At 36.2% G+C, this 16198-nt stretch overlaps 1 protein-coding gene across 1 annotated transcript in view; it reads right to left on the bottom strand.

Moving 5' to 3' along the window:
* Nucleotides 1-16198, bottom strand: part of LOC110212737 (cohesin subunit SA-2-like) — a 131710-nt gene that overhangs the window by 49724 nt on the left and 65788 nt on the right. Inside the window, 8 exon segments of the mRNA XM_020992744.2 lie at nt 4688-4816; nt 4928-5091; nt 7562-7663; nt 8363-8511; nt 10451-10601; nt 10929-11021; nt 14902-14997; nt 15471-15558. Coding sequence (XP_020848403.1) covers nt 4688-4816; nt 4928-5091; nt 7562-7663; nt 8363-8511; nt 10451-10601; nt 10929-11021; nt 14902-14997; nt 15471-15558 — 972 coding nt within the window.

A 16198-nucleotide genomic window follows, 5' to 3' on the forward strand; every position in this document is an offset into this window, starting at 1 on the left:
CTAGCCCCTTTTTCTATTCAAGCAATTCCACTCCATCCTATCTCCTCCAATAGATTGCCTCCTCTGTCACCCTCACTCTAACCCTTATTTTCAGTTTCTTCTTCCTGTCTACAGCCTCACTGACTGAAAACACACTCATTTCTCCCCCATCCTGAAAAATATTCTCATTTGATTCTTCCATCACCACTATCATCCTATATCTCTTCTGCCTTTTGCATCTAAACTCACTGGAAATGCTGTCTACAAGAGATGCCTCTACTTTCTCTCCTCTCTGTCTTTTTAACCCCTTACAATTGTACTTATGGCCTTATCTTTCACCAGAACTGTTCCCTCCAAAGTTACCAATGATCTCTTAGTTGCCAAATCTAAAGGCATTTTGCTATATCCTCATTCTTCTTGACTTCTCTGTAGCCTTTGATCTGTTGATGACTGTCTTATTTTCTTTTCTCTAGGTTTTCAAGACACCACTTTCTCCTGATTCCCCACCCCCACCCCCACCTATCTGAGTGTTCCTTTGCTGGATTCCCCTGCAGATCACACCCTCGAACCTTAGGTATCTTTCAGGGTTCTGTCCTGGACCCTGTTCTCTTCTCCCTCTATACTACTTCACTTGGTGATCTCAACTCCCATGGATTCAACTGCCATCTTTATGCTGATGAGTCTCAAATCTACCTTTCCTGCCCCCGTATCTCAGCTGACCTCTCATCTGGTATCTCCAACTGACTTTCAGACATCTTAAAATCATTTATTATTATCTCAAACATCATTATCTTTCCCCAAACCCTCTTCACCTTCTAGTTCCTATTACTGTAGAGGGCAACACCACCCAACCAGTCCCCTTCAACCTACAACCTTGGAGTCATTCTCACTCTCTCTCTCCCCCTACATTTAATCTGTTACAAAGACCTGTCAATTTTACCTTTGCAACATCTCTCCTAGACACTCCCTTCTCTCCTCTGAGCCTTCACTCTATTAATTATTTCCTATCTGTCCTGTAAATAGCTTGTCTGCATGTATTCGTTTGCATTTTGTCCTCCCCATTAGACTGAGCTTTACGAGGGCAGAGACCACTTTTATACACCGCTCCCTCCCACCCCAGGCACTTAGTACAGTGTCTGGCACAAAGGAAGTGCTTAATAAATCTTTATTAATTGATTTATTGATATTACATAATACTGAAAATTTTATGTACAAATTTAGTACTATTAGAATTAGAAGGGAAACAGTTAATTGGAGGAAATGTAGCAAATTTCTGATAAAATTCTTATATTCAAGATACAGGGAATTTAAACAAATATATAAAAATAAGAGCTCCTTGCCAAAAGAAAAATGTTCAAAGGACATTAGCATGCAGTTCTCAAAAGAAAAATGACAAACTAGCAATAGCCACATTAAATAATGCACCAAAATCATTAATGATAAGATAAATTAAAACAACTTTCAAATACCACTTTACATCCACTAGCTTGACAATGATGACATAAAGAAAAATGACAACTGTTGCACAGCCAATGGAAGGCCAAGCACAATAATGGCCTCTTGGTGAATCTGTAAATTGATCCAATCATTCCGGAAATTTTATCAACTGGAATGATGTCCAAAAAGTCACTACCTTTTGGTCCAACAACACCACTACTGGGTGTAAAACCCAATGAGATCAAAGGAACTACATATATAAAAATACTGATAGTAGCACTGTTTGTTATAGTAAAGAACTGGAAACAAAGCGGGCACTCAGCAATTGGGGTTAACAAATCAAGGACTATGAATATAATCAAATATTGTTTCGCTGTAAGAAGTGATGAAAAGGACAGTCAAAGAAACCTAGAAAGGTTTGTATGAACAGATACAGAATGAAGTAAGTAGCAAACCAGAATAATTTACATAATAACTAAAATACTAAAAAGGAAAATAACTAAAAAACTCAAGAACTAAGATTAGTGCAATTGACTCCAGAATACTGATGATGTTTCTGGTGGACTAAAGGTGCAAAACAAGATCAACATTTCCAGACATGGCCAGTGTTTGGATTTGTCTTGCTTGACCATGTTTATTTGTTAATAGCCCTCAAAGGAGGGCTTTTTTTTGGGGGGGGGGCAGGGCAGTTACAGGGATAACAAAAAAAAAGGAAAAGAAAGACAAGAACATCAATGAAACATCAAAATACACAGATGAGAGAAGATTCTGAAGGGGACAGAGACCATATGTGCAATGCTGCACTATTATGTTAAATATTATGCTTAAAAACAATATGTTTGCCATATACAATGCTGCTATATACAATTCTCTTTTTGCCCCTTCGTATAAACAAAAATTTATATTTGTTGATATTTAAGTTTATAATAATGAAAAATTATATTTATGTAATATTGCACATTATAAGTAAGCAGTTTGATTCAATGAAAGGGGTGCTAGATTTGGAGTCAGAGAGCTTGAATTTAAATCCCAGCTTTCTGATGCTAGCCAACTCTCTGCCCCACTCCAGGACACAGGTTCTTCATCCATAAAATAAAAGAGCTGGACTAGATAACCTCTAAGTAACCTTTTAGCTCCAAATTTATGATTCTAGGCTTATACCTTTTCTGCCTACTAGATCAAATACTATGAAACGAAGGACCACTGTGTCACACATGAACTTTATCATTTCCCTAGAACAGCAGGTATTTAATAAATACTTTTCAAATCAAATTCAGATAACCATCCAGACTCCAGTGACCTCCTGCAGTGGGAAGTCACTACCTTTAGAGGCAGCCCTTTCCACTTTTGAACCTAATTGTCAAGAAACACTTTTGTTACATTAAGCCGAAAATTGTCTCTAATCTGTCTGCCCCATTACTCACAAATATTCAACATATTGAAACAAGACAATTAAAAGCTTGGATGTTAATGTTATCTATCAGTTGCTCCAAAATACATATTTTAGGATAAGTAGATACAAAGTATCACAAGAAAATATAAGCCAAATTTCAATAACCACCATATGTGGGGGGAAAAATACATACAATTCAGCCTATTTTATAATGTAATATCTAAACCACTCCTGTAATTCTTTGTACCAAATGAAACGGCGTGTTCCTGCTCTGTGCACTTTCCTCTACTATAGCCAAGAATTTTTTTTAGGTGTAACCAATGATTGTGACTGCCAACCATATGGCAGATGTGATCAACACATTATAGTCACTGACTAAAACAAAAAAATATACACTGCCCTGTTTTCAAGATACAGACACTTAAAACACACACACACACACACACACACACACACACACACACGTGTATTTGTAACGTTCTCTTTCAAGGCTTAGACTTTCTGACTATGCCTCAAAAGCCACTCCATTTCTGGGAGCTACAAGTCAGGATTGTCTGTTCACGTCCTGCCACCTGCTCCTCACCCCTTTACAGTCTATATTAGGGGGTCTTAACTTTAGGTCCTTGAACTTATGTGGAGTTTGCTTTTTAATATTCTGATAAATGTATTTCAAAACAATTTGTTTCCTTTATAGTCCTGTGCATTTTATTTTATGCACTTAAAAACATTTTTCTGAGAAAGGGCCTGTGCCCTTAGGCTTCACCAGATTGCCAAAGGGGTCCAAGACACCAAAAATGTTAAGAATCTTTGATCTGCGTACTTTAAGTTCCAGTCAAACTGGCCTCCTTGCTATTGTTTGTCCATGATGATCCACCTCCTGATTTCTGTGCCTAATATCTGTGACAAGCTATCTCCCATGACTGAAATATTCTCCTTCCTTACCTCTGCCTCTTGGTTCTTGGTTCCCTGGTAGGCACAAAACTAATGCCACCATCAAGGAGGCAAGACCTCTATTCTGGGCCTTCCATGATCCCTCCATTTGTTAATCTTTCCTATCTTAAAAATTACTTTGTATTTATTCACCTGCATGTATGTTGTTTAGCTACACTCCAGCAGAATGGAAATTCCTTGAGGCCAGAGACTACTTTGCTTTTTTTTTTATCCCCAGCACAATTCTTTGAATGTAGTAGGTACTTAATAAATGCTTGTTGGTGAAGCTGAACTGAGTTGTTACAAATACTTAATTAAAAATAGCAACAACTCTGGGGGACATGTGGCAGCTTTCTGAAACGGAAACAACACATTTTATTGACTTGGGAAATAAAAATAAAGAACAGAGTGCAAATGGCTACTGGAGAAGAGGGCAAGCGAGAACAAGAGAGAGAAGAGAAAGTAAGAGAGACAGAGACAGAGACAGAGAGAGAGAGAGAGAGAGAGAGAGAGAGAGAGAGAGAGAGAGAGAGAGAGAGAGAGAAAGAGAGCACTTCTACAATTGTGATCTAGGAAAAAAAAACACGTTTCTGAAAAAACAACTAAGGAAACTGTCATCACTCAAACAGCAATAGCCACAAAAAATGCCTGAAAAATTAGATATAATGCACAGCTGTGCTAAGCTCCATGTGCCTTTGGTCGTGGCATACTATGCTCACCACCTGCATGATATAGGCAATACCACACATCATGATGCACACTTCAGAGACCAAGAAACCTCTATTACACAGGGAAAGACAGACTCATCACATGTTTTAACCCCTCAGACCATTATCTTATAATTTAAGTTGGTTTCACGCGCAACCCCTACAAACTTTCCTATTTCTTACCATTGTTTTATGTCTTCACAGGTCTAATACAACAATCAAACAACATGGTTAAACTTACACCAGCTTCTTGTCAGGTTTGAGTAGCTTATTGGAGAATTCACTGATGATTGCCAAGAAGGTTAGATTGGGAGGGAGGTAATAGTCTATATCTTGACTATCTCCATGAAATGCAAAATCAATTCCTTCTCTGTTAGCAAAGAAAGAAGAAAAAAAAAGGTAAAAACCAAAAAACCCTATAAAACCAAAATTGAAAACAGAAAAACTGCAAAGTAAAATAATGGTACTTGGGAGTACATACTTGTGTATCATAGCTATTGATTCCCTGGAGTTCATCTGATCCCAGCCAAATGTGAGAGAAAATCGACGAGCAAGTTCTTTAATACTGGCAAAGGAAGCGGAGGAGTCAATCTGCTTTTTACGACTGTTATTGTTGCAATAGGTTGCCATGTGGTTCTGATATAACTGCAAAACCCAGATATTATCAAACATTTTCCATAGAAGCAAATCCTCAAGAAAATATCAATAGTACATCAAGACCTGCATACCCTAAGGGCTTTGATACATAATATCATAAAAGCTTGGAGCTGGAAGGTGACCTTCCCCTTCCCCCTTAACTATCCATGGAAGCATGATTCACCTCTACAATATCCAAAGTCAAATGGCAATCTACTAGAAGATCACTAGCTGACAGGGAATGCCATATCTACAAAGCAACATTTTTTTTGGACAGCACCAATCACTGGGAAGTAAAACAAAGTGAATCACAAGCAAAATTTAAAGCAGCCCATGTCTCTAAAGCAACATGCAAATCTGGTACAAACCTGATCATGTCTATTTAGAGAACTGATATATAAAGTCCTATGCAAGATTTAGGTACAACCCAAGGATGACATTAAATACTCATCTCAAGAAGTACTATACTCAGAGAAAGCCAAAGTTTAGAATGCTATATACTTTTTTAGACAAGGCTAATATGGAAATGTTTTGCCTGACTACACATATTTGTTGGAGAAGTTTTTAATCTTTCTTTTTGCCTTCAATTTTGCGGGTGAGGTGGAAGAAGAACTAGAGATAAGGTGCCCCCCCAAAAAAGGGGAAAAACAGAAGGAAAAAAAGGGTCATTGAAGCATTTGAGGAATGCACAGAAGAGAACAAAAGTAAAGTCAGATGGAGACTCAGAAAAGAAGTATAGTTTTAAGAGTTAATATGCTGAATGTATTATATACTTAAATAGAAAGAGAAGCTATATGTAAGAGATTTGCTGTTTCATGAATGTTTCATGTACAGTCCTTAGATGGATTGCTTTATATATGAAAATGCTCATTTCATTTGATATAAAAGTTCAGAATAAAAAGATAACACAACAGAGAGAAGAAGGAAGTTCAGAATGGGACAAAGACTAGCAGGACAATTCTATTATTACTGTTTTAAGTTTAATACATGGTTTTTTTCAAAAAAAAACAAACTTGAACATAAGTTCATTAATTTCATGTAGAATCCTCATTCTGTTCTTTTCTAAATATTTAAATGGTCATATTTCTTGGTATTTTTCAGGTTCACTGCAAAGAAGGGGGAAAAAAGAATGTTGAGGAAGCATCACTGTCTACCTTGGATTTATTTTTTTTAACGTGATCTAACAGCAGCCCTTTTTTTCCATTAAAGTAGGGCTATGCAAAGCCATCAAGGGTCCCTCAGAAATAGACAGCCAGTTCCATTTAACTTCAAAATCAGCACAGTCAACCAGGGGTCAAGCTGAAATGATCTGTGTGTGTGATATCTAAACACAGGGTTCTGACAGGCTGCTGTTTACCCTCACCTTAGCTCCTATTTCAGGGAACTCACGCCAGAACATAAAGCATCTGGCAGAATGTGAAATAGTGGCAGGGCTTCATGTATCAGTCACTCTAGGAGAAACATGTTCTGCAGCTTAAAAACAGATATGTACAAGTAGACCAGGCTGGGGCAGTTGCTAAAATAGATGTCCAGTTCCTCTAAATGATAGGGGCTCAGAAGCCTGAGGTGAAGGGGTTTAAAATTACTAATGAGGTAGAAAGGTGGTGGGCAGAATGTAGTATTTCTTTTTTCTTCACTATAACTTCAGCCTGGAAATAACAACACTAGCCTAGCTGATAATGAGCACAAACACTGTCAGGAGCTAATTGGCACCCATCAAGTGAAGACACATAACCATTGTCCCTGAATAATAAGCATTCCAAAAGACACTCTGTTCCAATAGGCACTAGTTCATCTCAGTTAGGGTTTAGAATTGCAGACTGTCAAGGAAACACCCCAAGTATGTAGCTGTCTACAGCCAGTATTTTGTTACCTATCTCTGATGGAGAAACAAACAGCCATTTACTTTGGGGGCCTATTTGGCAGGCCAGTTAGAAGAAAGTAAGGAATTACTCAGAACTCAGACAGAAAAATACCCTTTCAACGGGACAGCCCAACTGCTTGCTAATGAATACAACAGTTGCCTAATTCATGTCATTTATTGAGCACCTGCATGTATAAGACCTGAAATCCCACACCAAACACTGCTTTAATTTCACAATAGGGACATGACTAAATTGTTTCATGTTCCTATGTTTTCCTTACTTCATTAATAATGGGACAATATTAATGTACTTTGTCTCCCTAAAATGAATGCAATCAAGAACATGCCAAAGACAGAATTATTAGATAGATCTCTGCTTTTTAATCTAACATTTTTCAAAAAAGAAAAGAGCAAAAATAAGAAGGGGGGAGGGGAGGAAACGCAGTACAGCATCATAAACATATCCCACTGCAGACGGCATCAATTTGATGAGTGTCTCAATTATTCAAGACTCCGGAAAAATTCCTATAAGAGAGGACTCACCTCTCAGTGGTGTGGAAAACCAATCCCTATTTTTATACAGGAGGATTTTACAGCCAACATTGTTTCTCTTACCTCCTGCAAACAAACAATTAATGTCCTGGCACTTTCAATTCTATCATTGTGCCTCGTTCTGTTGATTGTTTCTTTAATAATATCACCAAAATCATGGTAGGTCTAATTAAAAAAAAAAAACACAAAAGAACAGAATGCCACCATTAAAGGAAAATACTGTTAACAATTCACAAACTAGCAATGCTATCAATATATATTAACTAACAGGCTTATTAAAAGTAAATTTTTATCATTAATAATTATCATTTACAGATTTTAAAGTGCTTTCAATTCTATCATTCATCTTAATGGCAAGTACAACTTATAAAAAATAAAATATAAATTGAAAAAGAGGATACAGCATATTGGTCTATATGTAAGCCAATGGCCCAAATACAAACCAGAGTAGTTAAAGGATACTGCATAAGGCCATGATGTATAATTAGTGACTACTATGTAAGATTTAAGGGCTTTAGTCTTGGTCTCTTAGGAAGTTGGAATCATTAACAAAACTGGAATACATTAGCTTTTTTCCAACAAGCCCTGGGCAAATGGCCAAGGATTAAGACTGCGTAAGTCAAAAAGATTCAACTACCCTCAAACTGGAAAAATAGATCTTTCAATAGAAGAAGCTGAGATTACATGAACAGGACAATTTGGAATAAAATGAACGTTGCCACGCTGTTGCCCAAAGATCATATCCAATAATGTCACCCTGGCATCTTATATATAGAGTAATAAAAAATTACTCTAATAAATGTCAAAAGCAAAGCATCTTGAATTCAATCTATAGTAGACAATCACAGTGGCCAAGAATCACACCTGCATGTAGTGCTTGTATATTTCAACCGCTGTCATCATTTCCACCACATTATAAGCAATCAGTTTACAATATTCAGCCAGAATAATCCGCTTCCTGTATATGGAATCCAGTCTATGAGCTTCCTCTCTATTCATCTCCTCAGGTAAACCTAGAAAAAGAATTCAGTTTGTTCTCTTTGGTGCATAACTTGCTGTTCATTTACAATGTACAAATGTGGGCAAATTGAACTTCCAACACATTCAATCTACCCATATCTCCCCCCTCAGTACAACAGTTCCTGGTCAATGGATACTGAAGCATATTTCTGTATACATATTTTCACATGGGTTTGGCCTACACTCCAAATGAGTCTGTAAGTCTCAAGTGCAAGAATGATTCTATAATCTTTACAGTGCCTGATATTAAGCATCAATTGGTAGTCATTCGGTGCTTTTGGACAATGACATAAAATGAAAATCCCATTGTCTTACTCAACTGTATCTTTATCAATAGTGGAAGGAGAAAGAGAAAGGACAGTAGTACTGACCACGAAGTAGACTCAATGAATACTTGACCTAAGTTTAAGGAAAAGAGGAATGGAGAGGAATTTAACATAGCAACTGACCTCTCTTCATCAAATCAATGCTTAAGAATAAATCAGTAGGGGGCAGCTAGGTGACGCTGTGGCTAGAGCACCAGCCCTGAAGTCAGCAGGACCTGAGTTCAAATCCGGCCTCAGGCCAAACACCTGACACATACTAGCTGTGTGACCCTGGGCAAGTCACTTAACCCCAATTGCCTAAAAACTAAAAAATAAATCAGACCTAACCCACTAAAAGCAGAAAAGTCGTAAATGACAGCTAGTCAACTCTGACTAAAAGGTTATGTAATAAGGCTGACTTCCTTCATCTAATTCAAAGGTAATTCAAATCTGCTGAGAAAAGGATTTCAATGAATTCCAGAAGAGTAATAATAGCAAGTATCAGAAAAGAATGCTAGTATTTTAAAAGATGACAGTAGGATATATTATTTGTTGTTAGTCATTTCAGTCGTGTCTGACTCTGTGATCCCATATGGGGTTTTCTTGGCAAAGATACTAGAGTAGTTTGCCATTTCCTTCTCCAGCTTATTTTACAGATGAGGAACTATGGCAAGCAGGGTTAAGTGACTTGCCCCAGGGTACATAGCTAGTAAGTATCTGAAGCCGCATCGGAACTTGTGAAAATAAGTCTTTCTGATTCCAAGCCCAGGGCTCTATCCACTGTGCCACCCAGTTGCCCTCTAGGATATATTAAGCATTTTATAAAAAACAAGATACTGGGTGTCACTAATTATGACACTTCCTAACTGAGGTAACACTAAGTAATTGGGAATAGTAACAGGTTTGGAATTTTCATGGAGCCAGGAGGAAAGAAGAGGCAAGAGACAGTGGCCAAGAGCTGAGATCAGCAAGAAGGAACTAGAGTATAACAAGGAGGCATGAGGAGAAGAAATAGACTGGTTAGGTATTAGGTATATCACTATCAGGTCTGAAAATATGACCTAAAACCTATATTTGGATCTGATGTGATCATTGTGATTAATATTTAGGAGGTGATATTAAGCCACGGTCAGAATGACAATGACTGGTGCCCATAGAGAATTATCTATACCCTTTCAAATCTGACAAGAAAGGTAAAAAATAATATTACTTGACAACTCAGAAACCAGAAAATACAGTATAATTTTCTGTTTATTAAAAAAAGCTAAATAGCTAATAACATATCCAATAAAATGACCTCTCCTACATTTGCAACTTGAACACTGAAGTACAAAGGTTCCTTTGGAACTGAAAGTTTAAAAATACATGGGATTGCTATTAAATTCTCAACATCTGCATTTTTTGTTACCTATTGGACCTAAAGACCATGGTGATTAAGATAGATATGTGTGTGTGTGTGTGTGTGTGTGTGTGTGTGTGTACACACACATATATTAGCCCGATTTCTCACCTCAATGCATCTTATGACATACATACGCTTAAACCATAACTCTCCCTGGATAGATGAAGGCTCTAAAACTATTCCCTCCAGAACTAAAAAGAGTCTGACCTTAGCCATGATACTTACTGTTCTCTCCAAAAACATGATCCTTGACAAACTCAATCATTCTTGACTGAAGATCATGATCAGGAAGAAACTTAAGCAATGCAAAATCTTCATCCTCATCCACACCTTGGTGACTTAAAACAATCAGCAGGTCACATAGCAGGATAAAGGCCTAAAAACATAAGCACACAAACACACACACACACACTTTAGAGTCCTGAAGAAAGAGTATCACTACCAAAGGCATTCCTCCATCTGTTTACCCCCAAAAAATATCTACCATAAATGCTACCCTACTTCCTATTTCTCCCTCCCGGATGAATTATATCATCTCCAACAAAGCCTTCAATTCCAAAGTGTTAGTATTAGCGGACAAAATTCACTATGGGGAAAGAGATTCTTAAGAGTGAACAATTATAAGAAGATGCAGATTTCTCTTTTTGGTCTGGTGAATGAAACTAGTAAGTTCTACAAGAAATACAAGAAAAGTTACACCAACCTTTTCATTCACATCCTTATTATGGTGGCTGAGGTATGATTCACATATCAAGCGGAAACATGTCATCTGTTCCTGCAACTCCGAAAGAGCTTCCTGAAAATATTTTTAAATTTTTTTTAAAATTAGGAAACATCTTTTCAAAACAAATTACTTGGTTTTTAATTGTATTTTAATTCATTTTCCCCCATCAACAAAAATCCACCTTTCTTCTCATCTACCCTTCATCCTCCATCAAAATCAAAAGAAACACAAAAACTCTATTACAAATATGTATAATCAAGCAAAACAAATTTCTGCACTGACCATGTCCCAAAAAAAGTCTATTTCTCTGAGCCCTTCAGGCTGTCTATCAGGAGGTGGCTAACATGCTTCATCATTAGTCCTGGATGGTCATTATGCTGATCAGAATTTCTAATTCTTTCAAAGCTGTTGATCTTTACCATTGTTGTCACCATACATATTGTCCTCTTGATTCTTCAGTTCACTTTGCATCAGTGCATACAAGTCTTCACAGAAAACAAATTATTTCTAAACACCCTAATACTACTAACCAAAGCTTGCCAGATTTTCTTATAGCAACCCATGAATTGCAAGGACCTACAAACTGGGCATCAAACAAACAATGTTAAAATAACAAAAAAGGTCTTAGAGCCATTCAAGGACAAAAATCTGTTACTGGAATTGGAAGGGAACAAAAATCACCAAGGATTCCCCTTCTCCCCCAGACTAAAGTCCTGAACAAATCATAATGACATATTTTGTCACATTACAGCTCTAATTCTAAACTCAAGAAGAACACGTAAAGTATCATGCCTTTCATCAGGCAGCTATGTGGCATAATGGATAAAGTCCTAGGCCAGGAATCAGAAAAACCTAAATTCAAATTTGTCCTCAAACACTTACTAGTGGGGAAGTCACTTAAACGTTGCTTGCCTCAGTTTCCTTAACTGTAAAATAGGGATAATAATAACATCTACCCTATAAGGTTGTTGTGAGGATTAAATTAGATAATATCTGCAAAATGCCTGACACATAGTAAGCATTATATTATATAGACTGCTTATTCTCTCCCTGCTCTCCCTCATACAACTGAAAAAAAGAGAAGGTATGCTAGTTAGTTTACCCAGTTATATAATTTACTAACATTAGCCAAAAAGAAAAACCAGAGTTCCCAGATTCCTCCTTTCCTTTCAGGGCCTTGAGTCCTTATTAGTAGGTGTCTTTGGAGAAAAAAAAGCAAAAACCCAACAGCAACAAAGTAAAACAGAGAGAAAGACCCTTTTATCCTTATGGAAAGTGTCCTACAGTCAATTTCACTGAATATACAATTAAATCTTTGGGAAGAGAGAAAAAAAAGCAAGAAAATGCAGCCAACTGCCAATGGTAAGTGAAGATGGAAATATCTCAGGTAGAGATAACCAAGAAATAGGAAACAAACAAAATCCTCCTTTTGGGCAATAAAGTAAGTATTTTCTATGTACAAACTTTCACCAGATCTGTTAACACGTAACAAAACTTACTGAATTTCACCTCCTTTGAAGAGTGAAACTGAATATCATTATTAATAAGCAGTGAAATTGCAGAAAAAGGAAGCAAACAGAGAAACAAGAGGCTAGAAAAATTCATAAACCGGATAATAAGTCTCTTAATTAACAAGATAATTGCAACACCATTAATTTACTTTTGAAATTGAGAATGTCTCAAATGAAGAATGTGTATGTCACTGACTTCTGTGGCAATGGAACAAGTGAGATGTAAACAGTAATATTTTAAAGCATAAGTAAATAATCCCAGCATAGTTTAATATAAGCAGTTCCTAAATTTATTACTTGTAAGACTTCTGACATGTATTTTAAATAAATCTTTTTAAGGGACATTCGGTTCTGTAAAGAAAGCTACAGCAGGAAAAAAGAAGTTGCTGAATAAATTAGACACTGTATATTCAGAAAGGACTGCACAGTCACAACACAACTTCCTTAATAATGTTTTTTACAACTACACATGTATAATCTACAATCAAAGTGCTTGCCTTCTCAAGGAGGAGAGGGAATCTGGAACTCAAAAAATATAAAAGAAAAATGTCAAAAAAATTTTTACATGTAATTGAGGAAAAAAATAAAAACATTCTTTAAAAAAATTAACTTCCTTAATCTATATATGTGTATCCAAGATTATGATAATCCAAAATAACTGTGAGCTTTCTGAGGGCTTTACAATTTTCAATAGCTAAATTCATTGAAGCTTTTACTTTGTTCCTCCTCTTTCACCTTCTACCTTTAATACAATTATTATTTTGGTTACAAATTAAATTTGTGTATTGTCACTGGGTCACATAGGATCACAGACCCATGGAATTGAAAGGGATCTCAAATCACCTGATCCAAATACCTCATTTTATAGATAATGAAACTGGAGCCCAACACGGTGAATTCAGTAACTTGCTCAAGATCACACAGACAATAAGCAAAAGTCAGGATTTGAACCTGGGCCTTCTGATATAACATTCTTTACAATATGTCACTGTTTCTCAAATTTTTCTTTTTAAAAGAACTTTAAACAAAGCCAACCATAGGCTTAATTTGGCAACAAATACACTAAATATTACTGTTTACCCCACTATATGATATATAATATTAATCACTAACCAAAAGAAGTTTGTAAGAAATGAAAATAAGCAATGATACCACAATGTTACTGCTAGAATAAATACCACTGACTAGAAATCACATGTTTTTGGTAAGGAATCTCCTCAAAGAGCTAGAAGAAAACTTAGAGCTCATCTAATCTAACATGCATTATTTTTCAGATGAGGAAACCATCTTTCTTTTTTCTTTCTCCCAATCTTATCTCCTTTAAAAAAATAACAGTATCTTACTTTCACATTACCTTCACCTCCCAATGTCTCTCTTCCCTCCCACACCCGAAGAACCATCCCTTTTAACAAAGAATAAAACAAAATCAGCAAAACTAACACATGAATGAAGATGGTCTATGAAATGTTCTATATCCACTACCTTTGTAAAGGAAAAAAGATGAACTTTCATCTCTCTCTTTCAAAAGGCAGAACAGTACAGTTTGAAATGAAAGGGATTTGGAGTCAGAGGACCTAAGTTCAATTCCACCTCTGGAATAAAGTGTGACCTTGGACAATTAACCTCTCTGAGTCATCTATAAAATGAGGGCATTGGACTACATGGCCTCTATAGCTCTACATCCACTATCTTATTGAGGCCTATGATTCTTTGGGGCTATACTTGATAATTGTAAATACACAGTATTCAGTTTTTATGTTTTTAATCAGTATTATACTGTTTTCCTGGTTCTGCTTACTTCACTTTGTATCATTTCAATGTCTTCCTATGTTTCATTTTATTCTTTATAGTCATTATTTCTTACAGCAAAGTAATATTCTATTATATTAATAGAACTTGTCTAGCAATTCCTCAACTGATGGACATCTACTTTGTTTCCAGTTTTCTGCTAGTACAAAATGAGCTATTAACTATAATCACCCTGGGAATAAAAAGTAATGGTAATGAGTATCATCAAGTCAAAGCGTATGGACTTTCACTCTCCTTAGCAGTTTCAAAGTGAGTTCCAGAACAGCTGGACCAATTTACAGCTTTATTCATAATAATATTAATGTCCCTATCTTTCCACATTTTTCCCCATTTATCTGTCATTTCTGCCAACTTTCTGTGTGTGAGGTGAGACCTTAGAGTTGTTTTGATAAGTATTTTTCTTATTATTTTAGACTCAGAGCATTCATTAATACGGTTAATAGTTTACATTCCTCTTTTGAGAATTATTCTTTGTTTATTCATAGCCTTAGACTGGTTTACCTGCTGGGGAATGAAGGCACTTGATCTAATAATTCTGTAAAAATAAGACCTTCCTCAGAACTCTTAGCATTTTTTATCTTCTACACAAACAGAATTCTAGGGACAAAGGATAACAGTCTGAGTCTGCATACCTGAGAGGGAGGTGTTTCAGCTACCAATGCCTCAGTAGCTAATTCCAGCTTCCACAAGAGAGCAAAGTAACTGCACTGAAGAGCAGGGATTAGGGTCTGAAAGAGAACATCACTCTCTTAACAACAGAAATTTTAATTTTCAAATAAAACCAAACTAAAACAGAGACACTGTAAGCTAACTAATGGAGGAGCACAAGGCACACACAGAGCACCTTAGTGGTTTTACTTTTCAATCGCACAAAAGGGTTAGGAAGAAAAGTGTACGTTCAAGTTTTGAGAAAAATCAGCAATCTCAAGTATATACACCACCACCACCCCTTTGCTAAGCCTCATTCTCAGGAAGGGTCTTTGATGCCTTTTGGGGAAAAAAGAGGTTCAACGCAAAATTCTGGCAGAACATGGAATTTCAAGGCAATAGTGAACACGAATCCCTAATCAGGATAAATAAGAATCAAAAAAGTTTTCTCCGGGCCATTTTTCAAGGAATCCAAAGTACCAATGACATTTTCTAATTAAACACCATAAAAAAGCATTCTGCCTGGAAAGGCAGAAGTATACATGCACTTTACCTCAGCAGGCAAACCCCCATTTTCCTTCTCAAAATTCAGGATTTTCAAAGTCCGGTCACCGATGTGCCAATTGGTAAGGTCATGTGCACTAAGCCATAAGCAAAACAAAAAATTACTTTCTTGATAACAGAATAAAGCCTCACTTATTCTAAACTGAATCATGAAGAAAGATGCAATCTGCATCCAGAGAAAGAACTGATAAATAGGAGGATTGTACAGAATAATTTTACACACACACACACACACACACACACACACACACCATTTTGTGTCTAATGGTAGCCATCTTTAGGGCCAGAGGAAGGGAAGATAAAAAAGAAAAGGAAAAGAAATTTACATAGCTTTATTATATAAAGAAATAGCAAGCTGTACATAAAAGATTTGCAGTTTCATGTGCAATTATCTTTTTTGTATTACTATGTTAGGGAAATGCTTGTTTTATTCCATAAAGTAAAAACAAAATATAGTTTTAAATAAACAAATAAACTGAATCAGAAGGAAGGCTAGCCAAAGTTAAGACTGAATACTTCTTGTTTTAAAAAAAATGAGGTTTTAATCATTTCAATGGCTGAGAGTCATTAAATAAGCTAATGAATAATGATAACAATCACTGAACATTGGGAGTGAAAAGGAATTGACCTTATTTTTTTTTAATATATATCACTTTTGCAAAATTTTAAGCACTATATAAATGCTATTATTATGATTATTATTATTATTTCAACAAA

The sequence above is a fragment of the Phascolarctos cinereus genome, unplaced genomic scaffold, assembly GCF_003287225.1.
Source record: "Phascolarctos cinereus isolate Bilbo 61053 unplaced genomic scaffold, phaCin_HiC Scaffold_726;HRSCAF=1367, whole genome shotgun sequence".
In the NCBI taxonomy this organism is placed as follows: domain Eukaryota; kingdom Metazoa; phylum Chordata; class Mammalia; order Diprotodontia; family Phascolarctidae; genus Phascolarctos; species Phascolarctos cinereus.